The sequence below is a fragment of the Schistocerca cancellata genome, chromosome 3, assembly GCF_023864275.1.
Source record: "Schistocerca cancellata isolate TAMUIC-IGC-003103 chromosome 3, iqSchCanc2.1, whole genome shotgun sequence".
Taxonomy (NCBI): domain Eukaryota; kingdom Metazoa; phylum Arthropoda; class Insecta; order Orthoptera; family Acrididae; genus Schistocerca; species Schistocerca cancellata.
The window spans coordinates 288,123,094-288,149,439 of record NC_064628.1 but is presented as its reverse complement, the minus strand read 5'-3'; the positions used below and the strand labels follow the sequence as shown (position 1 = coordinate 288,149,439).

The window sequence follows — 26,346 nt, the reverse complement described above, 5'->3', positions numbered from 1 at the left end:
GTCTTAACAGTAATCCACGTGCTTTCAAATCGAAACTGAAGAGTTTCCTTATGGGTCATTCCTTCTATTCTGTCCAGGATTTCCTTGAAAAATTAAGCTGATTCTTATTGTATGGTTGACTGCGTTTACTTAAACTTATGGACTTCTTTCATGTGCTGACACGTTTCATGACCTTGGAAATTTGCTCCTTAATTTGGTCCCACGGTACTTGACGTGTAAATAAATAAACAACGACCTTCTACCCCGACCATTCCGTTCGCTAGATTTAACACCCTGCAATTTCTTTAAGTGGGGGTTGTAAACGACGGAGTATCTGGACCGCCAATGCCCATGCACCCTGATGAAGTGTGTGATCGGATAAAACGTTCACTGCAGACCGCCACGGAGGACATGTATACTGAGTATGCGAAGAGTTTGATTACTGTGTAGATGTGTGCACTGCGACCAAGAATGCACGTATTGATGGATCACGATTAATGCATCAAGAACTTGGACAGTTGCCGCTGTTTATGCTGTAAGGTTTGCCCATATCAAGTAATAAATCGATATACCATTAATTTTTAAAACTGTATCACTGATTTATAAAGACACTTCTCGCGTCCGTCGGCCGTCGTAATTTAATATATTATTTAATGGTAATGTTGATTGTTGCCGACTTACGTGGTGGGCCTTAATGAAACTGATATTTGACTTTATTTTGATTTACAATTAAATGCTTTTGTGAAGTTCTTTTTTTTAACAATATTAATCTTCAGCATAAATTATTTGTTACGTTAATGAATGTTAGACTCGCTGAATCTTAAAACATGAGCACATAAGTTGAACAATGTAATAAGCTTTTCATATTAATTTCCTCGGCTAGTCAGTTCACTTTAAAGCAAAAAATCTTTAGTTATCACTTACAATTGCGGCCCACACACGCGCGAGAGTATTTCTTCTTACCTCCGCTAACCATTGCATTGTAGCCGGAGTCCTGGCTCTGGCTCTCGGCTGTGGTACGGGAAATAAGAATCTTAAAGCTGCGATTTTCTGCAGCGTCGGGCGGCTGTGGAGAAAAATGTATATTATGTTAATAGCGGGCGAGTTTTTCGCTTCCGCTAAATTTTATAAGTTAATATCGCCACGTAATGGCATCGTTGGCTGCATCGGCCGCTGCGATTGTTGCACTGTAAATTACTCGAATGCAGGTTAATTAAAGGATGGCAGACATGAAATCGGGATCACCTCTTACAAATTAAAAGTGCACAATAATATTAAATCAATATATTGTCTGCTTAATTAGTACAAATATGCTTACATTTGCCAGCACTCGCAAGATGTCCGTGCACACGCAACCAAGACAAGAGAAGAAGTGCTCAGAGCCATTTTTTTAACAATATTAATCTTCAGTATAAATTATTTGTTACGTTAAAAATTAACAAAAGAGCGTATCTTGTCGTCTCTTTCGATCATTTTGTTATATTTCTTTGCCCTCGAAACTTACACAGAGAAATTATTATAATACGGATACATGAGAAAAATGTATATTATTCAATTTTTAAATGTCTCTTCTTTATAAATACTGTTTTTAAGTCTTTCCTTATTGTTTCACTGGGGACGCTATACACTGTATTAGTTACGTACTTTTATTTTTCTAGGTCACCATTAAAACCTCACGACAACCCCTTGTACGTAAGTGTAATGTGAGTTTTTAAGGTGCTGTGGGTGCGCAGGTGGTGGGCGGCGACACTCCAGGCTGGCTGGAGCGCGGCCTGCGGCGGCTGGGCTCGCAGCCGGACGCGCAGGTGTTGGTGGTCAGCCACAGCGGCCGGGCCTCCAGCAGCGGACCGTCCTCCCCGTCTGGCTGCGCCTCCATCGACAGGTAGGGCGTCACCCTACACCTACATTACGCGTTCCTCTCAAGGCTCCATACACAGGCCCACTGCTCAGCCCACCTACCGCCTCTGCTGAGCGAGACGAATGCCGGACATTTGCCACACTTGCCCCTTCGCAGGTAGCTTGAGTAGCGATCTCTCAGGTAAGGGACGTCCTTCATCGTACTTCTTCTGTCCGCTTTCAAACCGCCGTCTCCACATCTTACTCGATACAACCAGTACGTAAGCGACCTCCTTCTTCGACATCTTGGTCAAATGATGTTGTTTGTTGTTTTGGTCTTCAGTCCTGAGACTGGTTTGATGCAGCTCTCCATGCTACTCTATCCTGTGCAAGCTTCTTCATCTCCCAGTACCTACTACAACCTACATCCTTCTGAATCTGCTTAGTGTATTCATCTCTTGGTCTCCCTCTACGATTTTTACCCTCCACGCTGCCCTCCAATACTAAATTGGTGATCCCTTGATGCCTCAGAACATGTCCTACCAACCGGTCCCTTCTTCTAGTCAAGTTGTGCCACAAACTTCAATTCTCCCCAATTCTATTCAATACCTCCTCATTAGTTATATGATCTACCCATCTAATCTTCAGCATTCTTCTGTAGCACCACATTTCGAAAGCTTCTATTCTCTTCTTCTCCAAACTAGTTATCGTGCACGCTTCACTGCCATACATGGCTACACTCCATACAAATACTTACAGAAACGACTTCCTGACACTTAAATCTATACTCGATGTTAACAAATTTCTCTTCTTCAGAAACGCTTTCCTTTCCATTGCCAGTCTACATTTTATATCCTCTCTACTTCGACCATCATCAGTTATTTTGCTCCCCAAATAGCAAAACTCCTTTACTACTTTAAGTGTCTCATTTCCTAATCTAATACCCTCACCATCACCCGACTTAATTCGACTACATTCCATTATCCTCGTTTTGCTTTTGTTGATGTTCTTCTTATAGCCTCCTTTCAAGACACTGTCCATTCCGTTCGGTTGCTCTTCCAGGTCCTTTGCTGTTTCTGACAGAATTACAATGTCATCGGCGAACCTCAAAGTTTTTATTTCTTCTCCATGGATTTTAATACCTACTCCGAATTTTTCTTTTGTTTCCTTCACTGCTTGCTCAATATACAGATTGAATAGCATCGGGGAGAGGCTACAACCCTGTCTCACTCCCTTCCCAACCACTGCTTCCCTTTCATGTCCCTCGACTCTTATAACTGCCATCTGGTTTCTGTACAAATTGTAAAAAGCCTTTCGCTCTCTGTATTTTACCCCTGCCACCTTCAGAATTTGAAAGAGAGTATTCCACTCAACATTATCAAAAGCTTTCTCTAAGTCTACAAATGCTAGAAACGTAGGTTTGCCTTTCCTTAATCTAGCTTCTAAGATAAGTCGTAGGGTCAATATTGCCTCACGTATTCCAATATTTCTACGGAATTCAAACTGATCTTCGCCGAGGTCAGCTTCTACCAGTTTTTCCATTCGTATGTAAAGAATTCGCGTAAGTAGTTTGCATCCGTGACTTATTAAACTGATTGTTCGGTAATTTTCACATCTGTCAGCACCTGCTTTCTTTGGGATTGGAATTATTATATTCTTCTTGAAGTCTGAGGGTATTTCGCCTGTCTCCTACATCTTGCTCACCAGATGGTAGAGTTTTTTCAGGACTGGCTTTCCCAAGGCCGTCAGTAGTTCTAATGGAATGTTGTCTACTCCCGGAGCCTTGTTTCGTCTAAGGTGTTTCAGTGCTCTGTCAAACTCTTCACGCAGTACCGTGTCTACCATTTCATCTTCATCTACATCCTCTGCCATTTCCATAATATTGTCCTCAAGTACATCGCCCTTGTATAGACCCTCTATATACTCCTTCCACCTTTCTGCTTTCCCTTCTTTGCTTAGAACTGGGTTTCCATCTGCGCTCTTGATATTCATACAAGTGGTTCTCTTTTCTCCAAAGGTCTCTCTAATTTTCCTGTAGGCAGTATCTATCTTACCCCTAGTGAGATAAGCCTCGACATCCTTACATTTGTCCTCTAGACATCCCTGCTTATCCATTTTCCACTTCCTGTCGATCTCATTTTTGAGACGTTTGTATTCCTTTTCGCCTGCTTCATTTACTGCATTTTTATATTTTCTCCTTTCATCAATTAAATTCAATATTTCTTCTGTTACCCAAGGATTTCTGCTAACCCTCGTCTTTTTAGCTACTTGATCCTCTGCTGCCTTCACTACTTCATCTCTCAAAGCTACCCATTCTTCTTCTACTGTATTTCTTTCCCCCATTCCTGTCAATTGTTCCCTTATGCTCTCCCTGAAACTCTCTACAACCTCTGGTTTAGTCAGTTTATCCCGGTCACATCTCCTTAAATTCCCACCTTTTTGCAGTTTCTTTAGTTTTACTTAGCCAAATAGAGAGCTTATTTATAACTTTTGGGAAAAAAAGCAATACCGACGATTATGTCAGTATGTAATCAGTTCTGCCAAGTATAAATATAGATCCACCTTTCTTTACGGTACCTTCCTTTCACGCTAACTGATTGCGATAGAAACAGTCCATCGCCATGGGAGCAACAAGAAAGGAACAATGTAAAGAGAATGCGAATGTACGCTAATCATTTCTTTTTGATCACTGCATTTGTGCCTACTTTAATTACTACAATTGCATGCCCAAAAGACAATAAGAAAAGAAGAAATGGGTATGTGAATGTTTGAAAAGAAGAACGACATACTCCATATTAATTTACTCTCTAAAATGCGATATCCCTTGCGACGAAACATTAGTTAATAAAGTGTAGCGGGACAATGTTCAAAACATGACTGAAAATACGTTCACTAAATAGAGATAAGAACATCTACGATTGACATGTCATCTAAAGGCGACGAACAAATTTAAAATGTTAGAAAGAAGGAAATGAAGTAATACAGAATGCTATGCTTGTAACGTACGTTGTTGCTCTACATTGTTTAGCTCTGGTATTTACAGGGTCACAAAGAAAGCGTCCCAGGTTTTGGAGGGAAAAGCCGTAATTGTAATGATCTGCACTGCAACAGAAACAAGCGACATTGAAGCAGATAGTTCCTGTGGCTTAGTATGGGCAGAGGTTATATTCGACAACCGGAATAAATTAATAACTGGCTCCTTTTACCAACCCCCGGTCTCAGATGAAACAGTTACTGAACAGTACAAAGAAAACTTGAGTCTCACCACAAATATGTACCCTACTCATACAATTATAGTTGGCAGTGACTTCAATCTACCTTCCGTATGTTGACAAAAATACATTTTCAGACACTATTGTAGATAGAAAACAACTTCCGTAATTGTTCTAAATGCTTTCTTTTTAAATTATTTTGAACAATTAGTTCACGAGGTCATTCAAATTGTAAATGGTTACGAAAACACACTTGACCTCCTAGCCACAAATAATCCTGAGCATCAAGACGGTTACGGGGATTAGTGAACACACAGTCGTAGCGAGGCTCAATTCCGTAACAAAGAAATTCAACAAAACTAAACGCGAAATATGTCTGTTTATAAAAGCAACTAAAAATCCGGTTGACGTCTTTCTAAGAGACAGTCTCCAATCCTTCCAGACTATGTAAGTGAAGACCATATGTGGCTTAAGTTCAAAGAAATAGTGTCAACAGCACTCGAGAGAATCGTACCAAATTTATTAATAAGAGACGGAACTGATCCCCCATGGTACATAAAACACGACAGAAAGATGCTGCAGGAGCACCGAAAAAGGCAAGTATAATTTAGACGAACGCAAAATCTCCAAGATGGCGAAGTTTTACTGAGACTCGAAATTTGGTGTGGATTTCAATGCGAGATGCATTTAATAGTTTCCACAACGAAACTTTCTCTAGAAATTTGGCGGAAAATCCAAAGAGATTCTGGTTCTATGTTAAGTAAACCAGTGGAAAGGCTCAGTAAACGATGAGGAGGAGGAGGAGGAGGGGGAGACAAGGGACCCAATCCTTCGGAGCAGGTAAAATCGTGGCAAATGTCCGGCGTGGCAAACGTCCGGCGTGGCAAATGTCCGCACACCGAGCGAGACTGCCCCAACACGTTCGCCCTTGTGTGTGCGATTTTATAGCGGTCGGGTCCGTGCTTCGGGTGCGTCGGTTTGCTGGTGCACGTCTACCAGCTAGCGCCGACCGCTACCTGTCAGTATTCACTCCGTCAGTACAGACAGGTAGAACCCGCCGCACAAAACGGCCAGCGTTCAATGTTATTTTACTTTTCTTTTATTGATCACCTCAGCAAAGCTGTATCCAGCTGGCACTACGTTTCACCTGTCCTCATAACACAAATCGACAAAACGCTATGGACGAATGGAAATCTCTATTACCAAACTGGATCTTCAGTCTGCAACAGAGTATACACAGATTTCAAACTTCCCGTCAGATTGAAACTGTCTATACCTCAAATCATGTTTTCTATTTATTCACTTCAATCCTTGAACATTCGTTGGCTGTACTAACCACACAGACGACTCCTCCCCCCTGGGCACGGCGTTGTAAGTGTCCCTTATCACAAACAGTCACAATGCTGTGGGTAAACGAAAGACTCTATTTAAACTTTTTGGCTGATTAAAACTATGTGCTCGATTGCGAGTTGAATCTGAGCCTTTTGCGAAAAAGTGCCCTTCTGACTGAGCTGTCCAAATGTGACTCATAGGCTGCCCTCACAACTTTACTTCCGCCAGTACCTAATTTCCTACCTTCCAGACTTCGCAGTTTTACTGCATACCTTGGAAGGTACAAGAGAAGATATTGGTAGAAATGATGCCGTGAGAATGGCTCATGAATCGTGCTTAGTACAGATAGTTGGCAAATAATGTCAAGTTATGAACAAAATAGACTTAAAATGCAAACTGTTATGAGACTACACAGGAGAGTGCAACAGGGACAGATCATTGTTTGATGTAACTTTATTTTTTTGTTTATTTCCTTTTTTATATATTTTAGAGTTCTAGAAAAAAATAATATTATTACATTTACAGTTAATTAACAAAAATACAACAATTCAATTTCATTTGCAAAACGTTTGACCAAATTATTCATATCATTAACATACATCATGCGTAAGTTCAATTTTTGTAATAGAGGTGAAGTTCTTATTCTAGAAAAAAACTTATACCCTGAGGCAATTGTTGCATTTCTGCTGTTTAACTTTTCGAATTTACATCCAAAAGCAGCCAAATAGTATATCCACTCAGCATAAAGAAAATATTGTGGAAGTAGAAATTAAAATCAATTTGTATTCTTCAAAAAAATAATTTGCTTGTATACACAAAATGTTTACTGCCATAGTTTGCTTTTTCATCGCTATTATTATTAATAATTCCTTGCCTAATGTAAATAATTCGAAAGGCATGTTGATAGTGATTAAGCTATGCATCAGTACTGATAAAACCTTGTAATTCATTGTATTTCAGCACAATAAAAGATTTCGGTTACAAAAAAAGGATGGGACAGCTATCTTAGTCGCTAGAACACATGCCCACAAAAGGCAGAGATCACAGGTTTGAGTCCAGAAGTTGCAAAATTTGGCTATCGCAAACTATAATTATGCGGACCTCAGTTATTTGTCTTTTCAATACATCATACCTTGCAGTCATTAAGTATATAAGTAATTTTCCGTGAAACTACATGGTCCAGTCACATTAATGTGTCCGCCGCTTATGTTCGACCTCAAGTCAGTAATCACTCACAGACGGCAGGTGGCACAACTAGCAATGGACGATAATCCTCGTATATAAAGTGCGTCGTTGTCATAATGCAGAAACGAAGCGATTTATCTGACGTCCAAAACGGAATGGTTATTGGCTTTCAAGCCAAGAGTGGAAGCATTTCCGAAACGCCTAAGTTCGTAAACTGTTCACGTTGCGCCGTGTTTAAAGCACCGGGTGATCAAAAAGTCAGTATAAGTTTGAAAACTTAATAAACCACGGAATAATGTAGATAGACAGGTAAAAATTGACACATTTGTTTCGAATGACATGGGGTTTTACTAGAACCAAAAAAAACCGAAGTGCACAAAATGTCCTTCAGATGGCGCTGGACAGCAAAACGTCAGTGACTGCGCATGACAATCATGTATGAAAGGAGCTGTAATGAGAGAGAGAATCAGATGCGCCAGCAGTCGCAGCATGTTGACGTTACCTGAAAAGGCGCTTTTAGTGAAGCTGTATTATCAGAATGGGGAATGTGCTAGTCCACCGTTACGATCCTATCGCCATAGGAAGGAGATTCGAACGGGTAAAGGTCCGTTGACAAATGCAGCTGTGGCGAGAATTATTTTGAAGTTCGAAGCCACGGGTTGTTTAGACGATAGATCCCGTGGTGGCCGACCGAGCACAAGGCGCAGTGCTGCTGAGACAGTTCAGGAAGAAATGGAGACTGTAGCGGGTTCGTCTATGGACGGAGAAGTCAGCGCTCGTGCAGTCTCACGTCGCACCGGCATTCCATACACTACTGCTTGGTTGGCACTGAGGCGTACCCTCCGATGCTATCCGTACAAAATCCACCTGGCTATTTAGTGAAGCGGAGGCCATTTGCGGTGTGGGCGTTTCAAAAGATGGCAGAAGATGACGATTGGTTGAGTAGCGTGTTGTGGACCGACGAAGCTCATTTCAACGCCCACAACTGCAGAATTTGGGCTACCGAAAATCCTAGAACTGTCGTGGAAACTCCATTGCACGACGAGAAAGTCACGGTACGGGTTGGATTTATCACATCTACCGTATCGCTCCTTTTTTCTTCGAGGAAATGCGTGATTCTGGTTTTGTAACTGCTACCATGAGGGGTGAGAGGTACGCCGATATGTTACAGAATCCCATCATCCCCAGCCTGGCTGATAAACACCTGCTGGAACGTACGATGTTTATGCAGGATGGCGCTCCACCCCATACTGCTAGACACGTGAAAGATCTCTTGCGCGCGTCGTTTGGTGATGATCGTGTGCTCAGCCGCCACTTTCGTCATGCTTGGCCACCCAGTTCCCCAGACCTCAGTCCGTGCGATTATGGGGTTTGGGGTTACCTGAAGTCGCAAGTGTATCTTGATCGACCGACATCTCTACGGATGCTGAAAGACAACATCCGACACCATTGCCTCACCATAACTCCGGACATGCTTTATAGCGCTGTTCACAACATTATTCCTCGACTACAGCTATTGTTGAGGAATGATGGTGGACATATTGAGCATTTCCTGTAAAGAACATCATCTTTGCTTTGTCTTACTTTGTTATGCTAATTATTGATATTCTGATCAGATGAAGCGCCATCTGCCGGACATTTTTTTAATTTTTGTATTTTTTTGGTTTTAAGAAAACCCCACGTCATTCCAAGCATGTGTGTCTATTTGTACCTCTCTATCTACATTATTCCGTGATTTATTCAGTTTTCAAATTTATACTGATTTTTTGATCAGCCGGTATACCGTGCATGGGGAAATGGCGCTATCCAAAACCGGAGCCGAAGCAACTATGTGCACCACGGGCCATAGATGACAGTGGTGACCGGCGGATGAGTTTCATGCACCCATGCTGACTGCTATTCATTGGCTGCAGTTTGCACGCCTGTACCGCAGCCGGACGCCCACTGAGTGGCAACTGGTGGCCTACTCGCATGGATCAAGCTCTGTTCTCCACTGGACAGATGGCCGTTGGCGTGTACCGCGTGAGACATCTGAATGCAGACACCCTGCAACAATTGTCGAAAGAGCCCAGGCCATAGAAGGGACTGTTACGATCTGCGGAATGTTCTCGTGGCATTCTCTGGCTGATCTCGACCTTCTGGAAGGCGCAGTGGATCAACATAAGTATGCACTTATCCTTAGGACCATGTCCATCCGTACCTGCAGTTTGATTTTTCTCGTCACGATGGTATCTACCAGCAGGACAATGCAGCGTGTCATACGGCTCACAGTGTACGTGCGTGGTTCGAAGAACGCCAGGATTAGTTTACCGTACTCCCCTGCTCACCAAACTCCCCGGATTTAAACCCAATCGAGAATCTGTGTGACCACACCGATCAGGTTGCTCGCGGCATCGATCCTCAGCCGAGAAACCTAGCGCGGCTCGCCACGGCACTGGAGTCGACACGAGTCCACATCCCTGTTGGTGCCTCCCAGAACTTCATTGTCTCTTCCTCTGTCGAACTGGCACGTAAGACTACGCTTTGAAAGTCGTATTGTTTGTAATGGGTAACAAACAGACACTTTCTGTCGACACTGGGCGTCGCACGAAAGGCGTTATGAACAGTATTTGTTTGGGCTGACTCCACCTACGGATTTCAGAAACGACATAGCAAATGTCTAGGGAAACATCAGAGAAAATGCGCCGGACGACACCTAGGAGGGACATCCGGTTTTATTACGCAACGATGTGATATACATTCATTAGAATATTTTAATTTGTTTCATGATGTTCCAAGTGCCTAACTGTTTTTGTTATATGTCTGTACGACGTCTTTTAATGTATAGTATCGCATCTGAAGACATCAGCTATCTGCTGAAACTGATAATGCGATTTATTTTAGCGAACGTGATTCAAATGAAAACATCGAAAGTGCTATAATATTTTTAATTGTTACCCTGAATAAAAACTCACATGTCATTTTTCGACATAGGCTCCCTGACACTGAATGCACATATTCCACTGCTTCGGAAGTGCATAGGTACTACGATGAAGCAGCCGCCGTGCACCGCAGTTTTCACCTCTTCGCCACTTCTGAAATGCCCGCCTCCCAGTGCTTCTTTGAATCCACCGAACAGGTGAAAATCACTAGGAGCGAGATCTATAGAATAAGGTGGATGTTCCACGCATTCGAATTTAATTTTCTGAATAGTCAACTGTGTTATGGGATATTTGCGGTCGAGCATTATCATGCTGTAGCAACACCCCTGAAGAGAGAAATCCTCGTCCTTTACTTCTGTGATATCAGGGAGAAGTTGATTTCTGAAAAAATAGCACTGGTTGCCGTCTCTCCCCTATCCACGTAGTGCTCCAAAAGTACCTTATTTGCATCACAGAAGAGAATGAGCATGACTTTTTCAGCAGAGTGTGGAAGTTCTTTGGTTTCGGCGATGAGCTGTGGCGCCATTCCCTGTTTGATCTTTTCTCTTCTGGTTGGTGACAGTGGATCAAAGTCTCGTCGCCTATAACAGTTTTTTTTCTCAGAAATGTATCGCCTTCGACGTAGAAATGATGCAGAAATTCTTTACAGACATCGACGCGACGGTCTCTCAATTCGGCTATCAACGGGCCTGGTACCCACTTTACAGGTACCTTACTGAAGTGCAGCACATTGTGAACAATATTCTGCGCTGAACCAACACTAATCTTCACATCTGCGGCTATTCCGGTCAGAGTTACGTGTCTGTTCTCCTTTACAAGTTCCTCCTGTAACTCAGTGTTCTCGTCCGTCACTACTGTGAGTCTGCTGTGGTACTGTGGCATCCTCCACAGAAATTACATCGCTTTTGAACTTCCTACACCACTCACACACTTGCTCCAAAGATAAGCACGACTCGCCGTACTGCGCTGTCATTCTGCGAAGAAATTCGATTGGTTCGACAACTTCACTACACGAATAACGCAACACAGACCGCCGCTTAATCGCGGTGCATATTGGCAGCGGGGCAGGCACCTTGTTATGGACACTGATGCCTTCTGTATTGTAGCATCACACTGTCGTCACTTTGAGAACCTGATGGAACACTGCTACCACCTACCAACTCCATCACACAACTTACCGAAATATTGTGGAACTTTTAAGATTTTCATTTGAATAACGTTCGTAAATTATTATACAATTATATAGGTCGTATACTTACAATTGCTTATATGTCAGTTTTTTACAAAAAATTATCCTGCTCAAGATTTTCTACACTCGAAAAACAATTTTAGCACAGTTGTTACCAAACGATAGCAGGTATAGGAAAATAAATCAAGGAAAAATTCGTAGATTTGTAGAAGACAGCTGATGATGAGGACTGGAATGAAATACACTCCTGGAAATTGAAATAAGAACACCGTGAATTCATTGTCCCAGGAAGGGGAAACTTTATTGACACATTCCTGGGGTCAGATACATCACATGATCACACTGACAGAACCACAGGCACATAGACACAGGCAACAGAGCATGCACAATGTCGGCACTAGTACAGTGTATATCCACCTTTCGCAGCAATGCAGGCTGCTATTCTCCCATGGAGACGATCGTAGAGATGCTGGATGTAGTCCTGTGGAACGGCTTGCCATGCCATTTCCACCTGGCGCCTCAGTTGGACCAGCGTTCGTGCTGGACGTGCAGACCGCGTGAGACGACGCTTCATCCAGTCCCAAACATGCTCAATGGGGGACAGATCCGGAGATCTTGCTGGCCAGGGTAGTTGACTTACACCTTCTAGAGCACGTTGGGTGGCACAGGATACATGCGGACGTGCATTGTCCTGTTGGAACAGCAAGTTCCCTTGTCGGTCTAGGAATGGTAGAACGATGGGTTCGATGACGGTTTGGATGTACCGTGCACTATTCAGTGTCCCCTCGACGATCACCAGTGGTGTACGGCCAGTGTAGGAGATCGCTCCCCACACCATGATGCCGGGTGTTGGCCCTGTGTGCCTCGGTCGTATGCAGTCCTGATTGTGGCGCTCACCTGCACGGCGCCAAACACGCATACGACCATCATTGGCACCAAGGCAGAAGCGACTCTCATCGCTGAAGACGACACGTCTCCATTCTTCCCTCCATTCACGCCTGTCGCGACACCACTGGAGGCGGGCTGCACGATGTTGGGACGTGAGCGGAAGACGGCCTAACGGTGTGCGGGACCGTAGCCCAGCTTCATGGAGACGGTTGCGAATGGTCCTCGCCGATACCCCAGGAGCAACAGTGTGCTGGGAAGTGGCGGTGCGGTCCCCTACGGCACTGCGTAGGATCCTACGGTCTTGGCGTGCATCCGTGCGTCGCTGCGGTCCGGTCCCAGGTCGACGGGCACGTGCACCTTCCGCCGACCACTGGCGACAACATCGATGTACTGTGGAGACCTCACGCCCCACGTGTTGAGCAATTCGGCGGTACGTCCACCCGGCCTCCCGCATGCCCACTATACGCCCTCGCTCAAAGTCCATCAACTGCACATACGGTTCACGTCCACGCTGTCGCGGCATGCTACCAGTGTTAAAGACTGCGATGGAGCTCCGTATGCCACGGCAAACTGGCTGACACTGAGGGCGGCGGTGCACAAATGCTGCGCAGCTAGCGCCATTCGACGGCCAACACCGCGGTTCCTGGTGTGTCCGCTGTGCCGTGCGAGTGATCATTGCTTGTACAGCCCTCTCGCAGTGTCCGGAGCAAGTATGGTGGGTCTGACACACCGGTGTCAATGTGTGCTTTTTTCCATTTCCAGGAGTGTATTCTCTGTGGTATTACGTATCCTTACCACCCCGCGGGCGTCATGGCAAGGCAATTCCATCTGACGCCGATATCAGTCACGCGGAATCTGACGGATGCAACTGTGCGCGGCCGCTGACCCGCGCTTCCAGCGATATTGTACCATGAGCACCTTCTGCCGCCTCAATGTACGCCTAGGATGGCCGGCGGCAGCGACTCAGTCACGTTGCGCTCGGAACCACATCGCCACAGGATGCTACGCACACGCCGCCTGGATGTGGCCCTATCTTTATCGCTCGTGCTTTAGAACAAAGAGACTTTTCCTTGCGGACTTTGCGATAGCTGAGCTCTATTTGTTGCTGCACCAGTTGTAATGAGTATTTGTACATCTGGAGAAATACAAGATAAGTAAAACTTCTGTTTACTGTGATTAACTTGTTCGCTAATCATTCCTCCTCCTGTCCAGCTTTCCTAAGATGACAGTTGCTCCGCTACTCTGTAGCCCAACTCTCCTTAACATAGTGTATGAAGTCGAACCCAACATTCTCCATTCTTAAACAATGTGTTGTCTACTACAGAGATAGGAGGGTAATAACCTCCCTTTCTGTAAAGTAGACTGGAGTAGTCGCCACTGATAGAATGAGACCAAAATCAGGAAAGGCTGAAGGCAAGGTTGCTTTATATCAGTGATGATATTTAATTTATATATTCAAAAAGCAATGAAGAGAGTAAAGAGCTATTCGATTTAGCAGTTGCTTGTCATGGACAGGAAATGAGTGTGATATGGTCTGCTAGTGACACAGTGAGCAGGAACTGAGCCGGAAAACATCCCCCAGGCTGTGGCTAAGCCACGTCTCCGCAGTATCCTTTCTTCCAGTAGTGCTAGTTCTACAAGGTCTGCAGGAGAGCTTCTGCGAAGTTCAAATGGTTCAAATGGCTCTGAGCACTATGGGACTTAACTTCTCAGGTCATCAGTCCCCTAGAACTTAGAACTACTTAAACCTAAATAACCCAAGGACATCACACACATCCATGCCCGAGGCAGGATTCGAACCTGCGACCGTAGCGGTCACGCAGTTCCAGACTGTAGCGCCTAGAACCGCTCGGCCACCCCGGCCGGCCTTCTGCGAAGTTTAGAAGGTAGGAAGCGAGGTACTAGCAGAATTAAAGCTGTGCAGAGGGGTCGTGAGTCGTGCTTGTGTAGCTCAAAGGATAGATCACTTGCCCGCGAGAGGCAAAGGTCCCGATTTCGAGTCTCGGGCCGGCACACATTTTTAATCTGCCAGGAATTTTCACGAAGAGAGATACTAAAAGGCACAGTAGAATGGACTGTACGAGACAGATGGACTTTTTATGAGAAGAAACAGCTAATAACAGCCAAAAGTGTAAACCTCGAGAATGTATAAAGACACTTGAGAGGTATGTTTAGAGCACAACTGTGTACGGATGTACAATGTGAGCAATGAGGAAGATAGGATCGAAACGATTAGAAGCACTGAATGTGGTGTCAGAGAATGTAGTTACATCATACGAATTGATCCAGTGAGAAATTGTGATCCTAGCTCTTAGTGCTTCGTACGAGATTCACTGTTTTCCTGATTTGGTAGTTTATTCAAATAAATGGATGCTAATCAGCCGCGTGGATTCGACCCGTGTCCGGCTCACTTCGATGTCTCGGAAGACAGCCGGCTGATCGCTAATCTGTGTATCTACTGGGCGCTTCACAACTCCTATTACGGGATTCTGGGGGTTATAGATTGGTGGTAGCAAGTAAAGTTTTGATAAGAAATTCGTGTCCAGAAATGTACAATTTTGGAGTAAACTACATTCAAGTCTGCTGCTTCACGGTACGCACGTCGTAGACACAGTGGCTCTGACCTGTACCATACAGGAGTCCACGGCACGGGCAATGTATCGAGTACTCATTGTCGGCATTTCTTGGACACGACAAACCCCGTCCTCTTCATAAGCCTACAGCGCGGCGCGTCCATGGACCGCGACAGTCGACCATCCCGGTTGCAAACGTATCAGTTTCTCTCAGTCGTTGTTGTAGTCGTACAAAAAAAAAATGGTTCAAATGGCTCTGAGAACTATGGGACTTAACTTCTGAGGTCATCAGTCCCCTAGAACTTAGATACTTAAATCTAACTAACCTAAGGACATCACACACATCCATGCCCGAGGCAGGATTCGAACGTGCGACCTTAGCGGTCGCGCGGTTCCAGACTGTAGCGCCTAGAACCGCTCGGCCACACCGGCCGGCATTCGTACAAAAATGGGACGTGATGTCACAGGTTACAACAGGGACTGACGACGGCGTGGCGCCTTCTTATCAGTTCGTGTGCGTAACATGACCCGATCTTCAAACTTATTTTATGCCCAAAAGGTACATTTTTGGTCATGGGTTCATAGACGAAACTTTATTACCAAGCCTCCTCTGCAAACCATACGGCCCTGTAATAGGAATTTTGCACACAATGTACATGTTGTCACGTACACGTCAGGGAAACCTTGCCTGTTTTTCACGTACGGGGCAGGGGAAACTTGGGGGGGGGGGGGGGTTTACCCATAATTGTTGTTCAAAGTCATGGCAACAATAACCCCCAAGTGTCCCACAACTAAGTGCATGAAATTGGTTACAACTAACCAAATCCAGCTTTTCGTAAAATATGAGTTTGTCCCAATTAGTTTCAATACTACTGTATGTGCATCAATTTTTGCTCTTTTTATTTGTGAATGTATAGGAGAGAGCGGGAGGGCGGGATGGGGCTTCATGGGAAGCTGTGATAACAAACGTGCTACCTGTGCAGGACGTACATCCGCGGCCAGAACGTTCCCATCTCACCGGAGGAGCTGCTGGAACGGGAGACCAAGAGGCAGAAGGCTCTGGAACACCAAAAGGCCATCAGGGAGCAGGTAAGTGGCTCTATCGGAGAAAAAACATTATAAAAAGAAATATGTAGACCTTACCTTTCCAAAGTAGAATGTCCTACAAATATTTTGTGATTATTAACCATTTATTTTGTTGGGTCCCTATCTGGGTGTGCGATTTTGTTATATGCTGCTTGGGGTGTGGATCTTAAGGACACACCGAAATCACAATAGTAATCCGTTGTAGTTGCCACACAATTCTTTATTCAGTCATAAAGCATTATCAAATCACAAACACAATAATAAAAGCGATTGCCTTATAAAGCCAGATCACTTGGATAAATGACGAACGAATTTCTTTAACTAGAAAAAGACCCATAAACTTGAAAATTGAGTATAACTAGTTAAACTAACTCAGATAAACTTCATTGCTTAGATGGAATTAATATCTACACGGTTCCTATCAGAACTCTATTTACTTCCAATCAGCTAAAGAATACATTAAGTGCCAGAACACAGATCTCGTAAGATTTGGCTAGCCAACTTTCCTAAATAAAACACTACTCTTAAAAGCTTTATTACAATAAAAAATCACTTCCACGACTAAGGATGTGCTTTAATTTGACCAAACAAATTTTCAAGTTTGCTTATTTCAGTTGATTAATCAACAATGTTGTTAAAATCATTACACTAGAACATGACCATATGATAATAGCCCCTAAAATGAGGCCGCTTCAATACTGCGTGTGAATTAGTGATAGACGCGAGCACACCAAAGGATTTTAATCAATACAAGAGATCCACGAGACAGCAAATGAAATAGAAATGTACTCAACTTTGCACTGCAATTGAACTTCAGACACCATAACTCTTCACGGGAAGGATGGATTCATAAGACAGCAAGAACATAACCAGAGATGTAAAGGGGAGGGGGGGGGCGGGCCTTAATTATCACTCTGCCACCGTGGTACTCTGTTCCCAGCTTGCTCGCGTCGAACACTGCCAGTTATCTGCAACACAAAACACATCAGCGGCGGACACTATTCTGAGGCATGAGATACACAATCTTGTCTAGGGAACAGGTGATCAATATTTTCAATGAAATCAGCCTCCGTGAGTTACTTGGCCAGTACCGGACCTTAAAATTTGGTTCACCAATTCGCAAAAGGACCACTAAATGTCCTAAAGTTAAATTGACTAGAATTATACCGGCACACATTTTAACGCCAAACTACAATAATGAACTACATGGTAGAATGGAAGAAATATCTCGGCATGGCTTGGAACGCCAGACACCGACTTACGCACTACTCGTTGCACTTCTAGCTACGTATTTAGCCATACTTCATATCGGTTTGTTGGACGTAGCCACAATTCCTTAACTGCCGTCAAGTACCAAGTCTACATCTACATCTACATCCATACTCCGCAAGTCACCTGACGGTGTGTGGCGGAGGGTACCTTGAGTACCTCTATCGGTTCTCCCTTCTGTTCCAGTCTCGTATTGTTCGTGGAAAGAAGGATTTTTCGGTATGCCTCCGTGTGGGCTCTAATCTTTCTGATTTTATCCTCATGGTCTCTTCGCGAGATATACGTAGGAGGGAGCAATATACTGCTTGACTCCTCGGTGAAGGTATGTTCTCGAAACTTTAACAAAAGCCCGTACCGAGCTACTGAGCGTCTCTCCTGCAGAGTCTTCCACTGGAGTTTATCTCTCATCTCCGTAACGCTTTCACGATTACTAAATGATCCTCTAACGAAGCGCGCTGCTCTCCGTTGGATCTTCTCTATCTCTGCTATCAACCCTATCTGGTACGGATCCCACACTGCTGAGCAGTATTCAAGCAGTGGGCGAACAAGCGTACTGTAACCTACTTCCTTTGTTTTCGGATTGCATTTCCTTAGGATTCTTCCAATGAATCTCAGTCTGGCATCTGCTTTACCGACGATCAACTTTATATGATCATTCCATTTTAAATCACTCCTAATCCGTAATCCCAGATAATTTATAGAATTAACTGCTTCCAGTAGCTGACCTGCAATATTGCAGCTAAATGATAAGGGATCTTTCTTTCTGTGTATTCGCAGCACATTACACTTGTCTACATTGAGATTCAGTTGCCATTCCCTGCACCATGCGTCAATTCGCTACAGATCCTCCTGCATTTCAGTACAATTTTCCATTGTTACAACCTCTCGATATACCACAGCATCATTCGCAAAAAGCCTCAGTGAACTTCCGATGTCATCCACAAGGTCATTTATGTATATTGTGAATAGCAACGGTCCTACCACACTCCCCTGCGGCACACCTGAAATCACTCTTACTTCGGAAGACTTTTCTCCATTGAGAATGACATGCTGCGTTCTGTTATCTAGGAACTCTTCAATCACACAATTGGTCTGATAGTCCATATGCTCTTACTTTGTTCATTAAACGACTGTGGGGAACTGTATCGAACGCCTTGCGGAAGTCAAGAAACACGGCATCTACCTGTGAACCCGTGTCTATGGCCCTCTGAGTCTCGTGGACGAATAGCGTGAGCTGGGCTTCACACGACCGTCTTTTTCGAAACCCATGCTGATACCTACAAAGTAGATTTCTAGTCTCCAAAAAAGTCATTATACTCGAACATAATACGTGTTCCAAAATTCTACAACTTATCGACGTTAGAGATATAGGTCTATAGTTCTGCAAATCTGTTCGACGTCCCTTCTTGAAAACGGGGATGACCTGTGCCCTTTTCCAATCCTTTGGAACGCTACGCACTTCTAGAGACCTACGGTACACCGCTGCAAGAAGGGGGGCAAGTTCCTTCGCGTACTCTGTGTAAAATCGAACTGGTATCCCATCAGGTCCAGCGGCCTTTCCTCTTTTGAGCGATTTTAATTGTTTCTCTATCCCTCTGTCGTCTATTTCGATATCTACCATTTTGTCATCTGTGCGACAATCTAGAGAAGGAAGTACAGTGCAGTCTTCCTCTGTGGAACAGCTTTGGAAACAGACATTTAGTATTTCGGCCTTTAGTCTGTCATCCTCTGTTTCAGTACCATTTTGGTCACAGAGTGTCTGGACATTTTGTTTTGATCCACCTACCGACATAAGACCAAAATTTCTTAGGATTTTCTGACAAGTCAGTACATAGAACTTTACTTTCGAATTCATTGAACGCATCTCGCATAGCCCTCCTCACACTACATTTCGCTTCGCTCGCGACGCCGAGTTGCGTGATAAACAACTAGAACAATTCCAAATAATTTTTAGTACGCTGGCATGTTCAGTTAAGATGCACGCAACTCACCGAAGTAACTAGACGACTCCAATTCATTCGGCCTGTGTAACTTGTAACAGACTCGAAGGAACTTGTCCCTCCAACCTCTAGGAAAACCAAATCACCATGGGCAATGGATCGGCGTTGCACGATTGAACAACGCCGTAGCGGCTGGCCGCGCTCCTTCGTCGTGACGACTCGGCCTCTGCGCGTGCTGCCTAAGTACACAGTCCCACGTCACTGCAACTCACACCGCGGATCCCTACACTAGAGTCTCAGCAGAACGCACGCATTGCAGTTAAATGCCCTCCGCCAAAGATATGAAGAAGCGCAATCAGCATCGAAGTCGACTCAAAGATGAAAATGAGAATCGATGGTAACTGGCGCCAGAAACGCACCATCTCACTGCTGATCTACTTGTCATGTTTAATGATTACTGGACACCACGACACAGAAGAAAACTGATCAGTTGTATGTAGTCGATAACAGATTATAGGAAGGAAAGCTATTGATAGGGATCGTCATATACACTACTGGCCATTAAAATTGCTACACCACGAAGATCACGAGCTAAAGAGGCGAAATTTAACCGACAGGAAGAAGATGATGTGCTATGCAAATGATTAGCTTTTCAGAGCATTCACAAAAGGTTGGCGCCGGTGACGACACCTACAACGTGCTGACATCAGGAAAGTTTCCAACCGATTTCTCATACACAAACAGCAGTTGACCGGTGTTGCCTGGTGAAACGTTGTTGTGATGCCTCGCGTAAGGAGGAGAAATGCATACCATCACGTTTCCGACTTTGATAAAGGTCGGATTGTAGCCTATCGCGATTGCGGTTTATTGTATCGCGACATTGCTGCTCGCGTTGATCGAGATCCAATGACTGTTGGCAGAATATGGAATCGGTGGGTTCAGGAGGGTAATACGGAACGCCGTGCTGGATCCCAACGGCCTCGTATCACTAACAGTCGAGATGACAGCCATCTTATCCGCATGACTGTAACGGATCGTGCAGCCACGTCTCGATCCCTGAGGCAATAGATGAGGACGTTTGCAAGACAACAACCATCTGCACGTACAGTTCGACGACGTTTGCAGCAGCATGGACTATCAGCTCGGAGACCATGGCTGATGTTACCCTTGACGCTGCATCACAGACACGAGCGCCTGCGATCGTATACTCAACGACGAACCTGGGTGCACGAATGGCAAAACGTCATTTTTTCGGATGAATCGAGGTTCTGTTTACAGCATCATGATGGTCGCATCCGTGTTTGGCGACATCGCGGTGAACGCACATTCGAAGCGTGTACCCGTCATCGCCGTACTGGCGTATCACCCAGCGTGATGGTATGGGGTGCCATTGGTTACACGTCTCGGTCACCTCTTGTTCGCATTGACACCACTTTGAACAGTGGACGTTACGTTTCAGATGTTTTACGACCCGTGCCTCTACCCTTCATTCGATCCCTGTGAAACCCTACATTTCGGCAGGATAATGCACGACCGCATGTTGCAGGTCCTGTACGGGCCTTTCTGGATACAGAAAATGTTCGACTGCTGCCCTGACCAGCACATTCTCCAGATCTCTCACCAACTGAAAACGTCTGGTCAATGGTGGCCGAGCAACTGGCTCGTCACAATACGCCAGTCACTACTCTTGATGAACTGTGGTATCGTGTTGAAGCTTCATGGGCAGCTGTATCTGTACACGCCATCCAAGCTCTGTTTGACTCAATGCCCAGGCGTATCAAGGCCGTTATTACGGCCAGAGGTGGTTGTTCTGCGTACTGATTTCTCAGGATCTATGCACCCAAATTGCGTGAAAATGTAATCACATGCCAGTTCTAGTATAATATATTTGTACCGTTTCGGCTGGGTGCAGGATGTAATACACATTTTTTGTTGCTTATGAACCCCTGAATGCACCTGCATTGTGCATCACAAATGTTTGTCAAGCAGCCGAGCGAGATGTTGCCTCTGATCAAAAGCGAGAGTTCCTCTGCCGTTGTGCTACCATTTAAGTGTTCATCAGCTGCTTAGGTGTGCTGGCGGCCTCTGACTCACCACACCGTGAAGCTGTTGGGCAGTGGACCGCTACCGTGTCATGCAGCTGATGATGAATCATCATTAGTGGACGATGATGTACGACTATTGTTGAAAGGGTGTTACCGTTGCTTTTACTTGAAAAGATCACAAAATCCGTTGACAAGTTCTGTACAAGTAAAGAGTTCTAAGCACATCTCACACCTCTGGCTGGATGCGGTTACACTGTGAAACACGGCAAGTCCGGGGATTAAGTGAAAGTCCGTTCTAGTATTGCGAGTAATCTAGCCTGATTTAAAGAACAGACCGAACCCTGTCCGTTTTGTCAGTAGAGAGGAAGCTGCTATGCATCTAGTAGCCATCCATAGGGAATGCTAGACTGGCTTGTTGTCGCTGTGCGAGTTACTTTTTTCTCGCTCTGGAGATGACGGGCCCACACCAGCGCCACGTGACGGAACGTGGCAAGAAGGGCGTGTCTCCGTCCAGCGACTGTGTGTTCGCCACCGATCACAAGCATGTGGCGCCTCCGGTTGCGGAAACAAGTAGATCAGTGGACGTCTAACCCTGGAAGAAATGAAAAACAAAATATGCATACGAGAGAAAAATTGGAGACTCTTTCATTCTCATTGGATGTCATAAAAATCATAAATGAATAATGGAACTTCAGCACAACAGCTTAAAGCTCAGTTTATAGAACATAGTGAAAAGCAGTAGTACATTGAATTTTGGAGGTGCGTGCCTATCAATAACACTATAAGACGGATTGGCATGAACGGCAATATAATGGGCGTAAAATATCGTCGACGTACCGCTGTGCGGTAAGCATACCGCGGATGACAACCAAAGGAGTCCTGCTATGAAACGAAATAAATGCCAGCGCATCAGTCCTGGCTGTCGGGCGATATGCACTGGCGACATTGGGACTGGTATCCCATCGCTGTCTGGGGCGTCTCTACGCACGTCTTCGCTGGTCGTCGGGTCCTGTAATCTCAATGGCTGGAGTAGAATTCCCTCTAGTGATGAGAGCCGCTTCTAACTGACCCCTGATGACCAGCGAACACGTGTCTGGGAACGCCCAGGAAAATCATGGGATACCAATCCATCCTACGGCCTGACAAACGGAGTGAAGGTCTGGGGGTGCCATTCCATTTCATAGGAGGACATCTTAGAGTGTCATCCGCGGTACCGCTACGGCACAGCGGTACGTATATGGTATTCTACATACCGTTTTGTTGCCCTTCAGGGCAAGCCATCCTGGGCTTACATTTCAGCAAGATAATATCCGCCCGCATACGGCGACACTTTCAACTTCTTGTCTTCGTGCTAGCCAGACCCTATCTTGGCCAGCAAGGCTGTCGAATCTCTTCCCAATTGAGAACATTTGAAGCATTATGAATAGAGCCCTGCAACGAGCTCGCGATTTTGACGGTCTAACACGCTACTTGGACAGAATTTGGCATTATATACCTCAGGAGATCATCCAACAACTCTTTTAATAAATGACAAGCAGAATAACTGCTTCCATTAGCGCCAAAGGTGGACCAACGCGTTGTTGACTTGATCAATTTGTGAAGTTCTTTCTCTTCAATAAATCAACCAATTTTTCTGAAATAGTAATCATTTGTTTGTCTGTACAGGTACACACCTATAGATATCTCTCCCATTCGGATAATTCTCTCGTGCTGCGTCTTATTTTCTCTTAGACTGTATAAACATTTACGAGAGCTTGTAGATTTCAACGCTATTTCCTTCAGTTTGCCTTTGTAAAGCGCTCATTTAGAAGATTCACTGAAAACTGGTTGCATTCCAAACGACTAAAATGTAGATTACATAGCCAAGAAAGTACATTACAGGTCACATTGACATTTTTATTTCTAAGGCGCTGCAGTCGTGGACTGTGCGGCTGGTCCTGGCGGAGGTTCGAGTCCTCCCTCGGGCTTCGGTGTGTGTGTGTTTGTCCTTAGGATAATTTAGGTTAAGTAGTGTGTAAGCTTAGGGACTGATGACCTTAGTGGTTAAGTCCCGTAAGATTTCATACACATTTTTTTGACATTTTTATTTTTGGACTTGAGTTTGCTTTGTAATTAGAATGAACAGCAATCCATATTCAAAACATAGCCTTTGGTATGTGAAGGGTGTCTGCAATGAAGCGCTCATCAGCTTTTTGTCACTTTGAAAATCTGAGATTAATGGCTTTATGTGACCATTCGAATGATGTTACATAAATTTTAAATGATACTACAGGTTGATCTTCTATAAAAACTCTTTGAAATGAACCTCAGGAACAATGTACAGTATTTTCTCTTCTCACAAAAGTTGTAGCAGTCATTCTACGAATTTCTGTCAGTAGTGAATCCCATCGTTGGCCCATGCTGCCAGATACATTATTCCAATCACTGCCAATACCCGATTCTCATGAATATATCACTAAGAATCAAGTTGCTGTCAAAACGGCACGCGCCAATAGTCGATTCCGTGAATGAATCCTTTCAAATCTAATTTTATTCTAAACAGATGCGTGACAATATAAAATACTTATTCCCTGTCTTGGACTACCTGAATGTCATAAATATCGCTGATAACTTCAGCAACAGCACAATACTTTTATTTTGTAAAGAAGTCGGGTAAGTATTTTTCTCTATCGGTTCCGAATATACAGTTTGAACAATAATAAAACCGACAAACTGCAGGGACGAATTCAAAAAATGTTCAAATGTGTGTGAAATCTTATGGGACTTAACTGCTAAGGTCATCAGTCGCTAAGCTTACACACTACTTAACCTAAATTATCCTAAGGACAAACACACACACCCATGCCCGAGGGAGGACTCGAACCTCCGCCGGGACCAGCCGCACAGTCCATGACAGCAGCGCCCCAGGCCGCTCAGCTAATCCCGCGCGGCAGGGACGAATTCCTGAATGAAAATGGAGGAAAGAAGGTCCTATGAATATGTGTTCGGAAATGCATCGTTTCCACGGTAATGGCGCTGACGACTGAAAGTTCCTCAGACTACGTGCCGTGTGTTGCTTGTGTGCTGCAGGCTGTGTGATTGACGCAGCAGGGTGGTCCGGTATTCATGTCGGGAACAAGTAGAGGTGGTGTTTGTGTACGGCCAAGCAGATGAAAACGGGTGAGAGGCGCCACGACTATACAAGAACGAGTACCCTCACAGACACCAAACACATCACACAACTTTTCAAGCCCTTTTTGGACGCTTGTGTGATCACGGCTCCTTTCAGACAGACGAATGCGCAGGGAGGCGGTGGACTGAGCGTACACCAGATTTGGAGGACCGGGTGCTACAGGATACTGAGACGAACACTAGTACAACCTTCAGGCAAGTGGGCCGCCAACATGGAGTAAGCCAAAGTACGATTATGTGTATACTGCGTGACAACCACCAATATACCTATCACCTACAACGAGTGCATGGATTATCAGCAGCGGGTTTCTCTCTATGGGAAGGATTTTGTCGATGGTTTTTACATCAGACCATCATAATTATGTGATTTCTGTCACCAGTCCTCTTTGCCGACGAAGCAATCTTTACCAGAACTGGCATCATCAATCTGCATCTGTGAGCAACAGTTAGTCCTCGGGGAATGGTTGAGGCGTCTCATCAGCGTCGGTTGAGCGTCAATGTGTTGGCAGGGATTCTTGGCGACCACATACACTCCTGGAAATTGAAATAAGAACACCGTGAATTCATTATCCCAGGAAGGGGAAACTTTATTGACACATTCCTGGGGTCAGATACATCACATGATCACACTGACAGAACCACAGGCACATAGACGCAGGCAATAGAGCATGCACAATGTCGGCACTAGTACAGTGTATATCCACCTTTCGCAGCAATGCAGTCTGCTATTCGCCCATGGAGACGATTGTAGAGATGCTGGATGTAGTCCTGTGGAACGGCTTGCCATGCCATTTCCACCTGGCGCCTCAGTTGGACCAGCGTTCGTGCTGGACGTGCAGACCGCGTGAGACGACGCTTCATCCAGTCCCAAACATGCTCAATGGGGGACAGATCCGGAGATCTTGCTGGCCAGGGTAGTTGACTTACACCTTCTAGAGCACGTTGGGTGGCACGGGATACATGCGGACGTGCATTGTCCTGTTGGAACAGCAAGTTCCCTTGCCGGTCTAGGAATGGTAGAACGATGGGTTCGATGACGGTTTGCATGTACCGTGCACTATTCAGTGTCCCCTCAACGATCACCAGTGGTGTACGGCCAGTGTAGGAGATCGCTCCCCACACCATGATGCCGGGTGTTGGCCCTGTGTGCCTCGGTCGTATGCAGTCCTGATTGTGGCGCTCACCTGCACGGCGCCAAACACGCATACGACCATCATTGGCACCAAGGCAGAAGCGACTCTCATCGCTGAAGACGACACGTCTCCATTCGTCCCTCCATTCACGCCTGTCGCGACACCACTGGAGGCGGGCTGCACGATGTTGGGGCGTGAGCGGAAGACGGCCTAACGGTGTGCGGGACCGTAGCCCAGCTTCGTGGAGACGGTTGCGAATGGTCCTCGCCGATACCCCAGGAGCAACAGTGTCCCTAATTTCCTGGGAAGTGGCGGTGCGGTCCCCTACGGCACTGCGTAGGATCCTACGGTCTTGGCGTGCATCCGTGCGTCGCTGCGGTCCGGTCCCAGGTCGACGGGCACGTGCACCTTCCGCCGACCACTGACGACAACATCGATGTACTGTGGAGACCTCACGCCCCACGTGTTGAGCAATTCGGCGGTACGTCCACCCGGCCTCCCGCATGCCCACTATACGCCCTCGCTCAAAGTCCGTCAACTGCACATATGGTTCACGTCCACGCTGTCGCGGCATGCTACCAGTGTTA

General features: G+C 45.2%; 1 protein-coding gene across 1 annotated transcript in view; it reads left to right on the top strand.

The window, feature by feature from the left end:
• Window positions 1–26,346, top strand: part of LOC126176275 (uncharacterized) — a 121,425-nt gene that overhangs the window by 4,844 nt on the left and 90,235 nt on the right. The window contains exons 2-3 of the mRNA XM_049923424.1: window positions 1,713–1,861; window positions 16,099–16,204. Of these exons, the coding sequence (XP_049779381.1) occupies window positions 1,713–1,861; window positions 16,099–16,204 (255 nt within the window). The remainder of the gene's footprint in view (window positions 1–1,712; window positions 1,862–16,098; window positions 16,205–26,346) is intronic.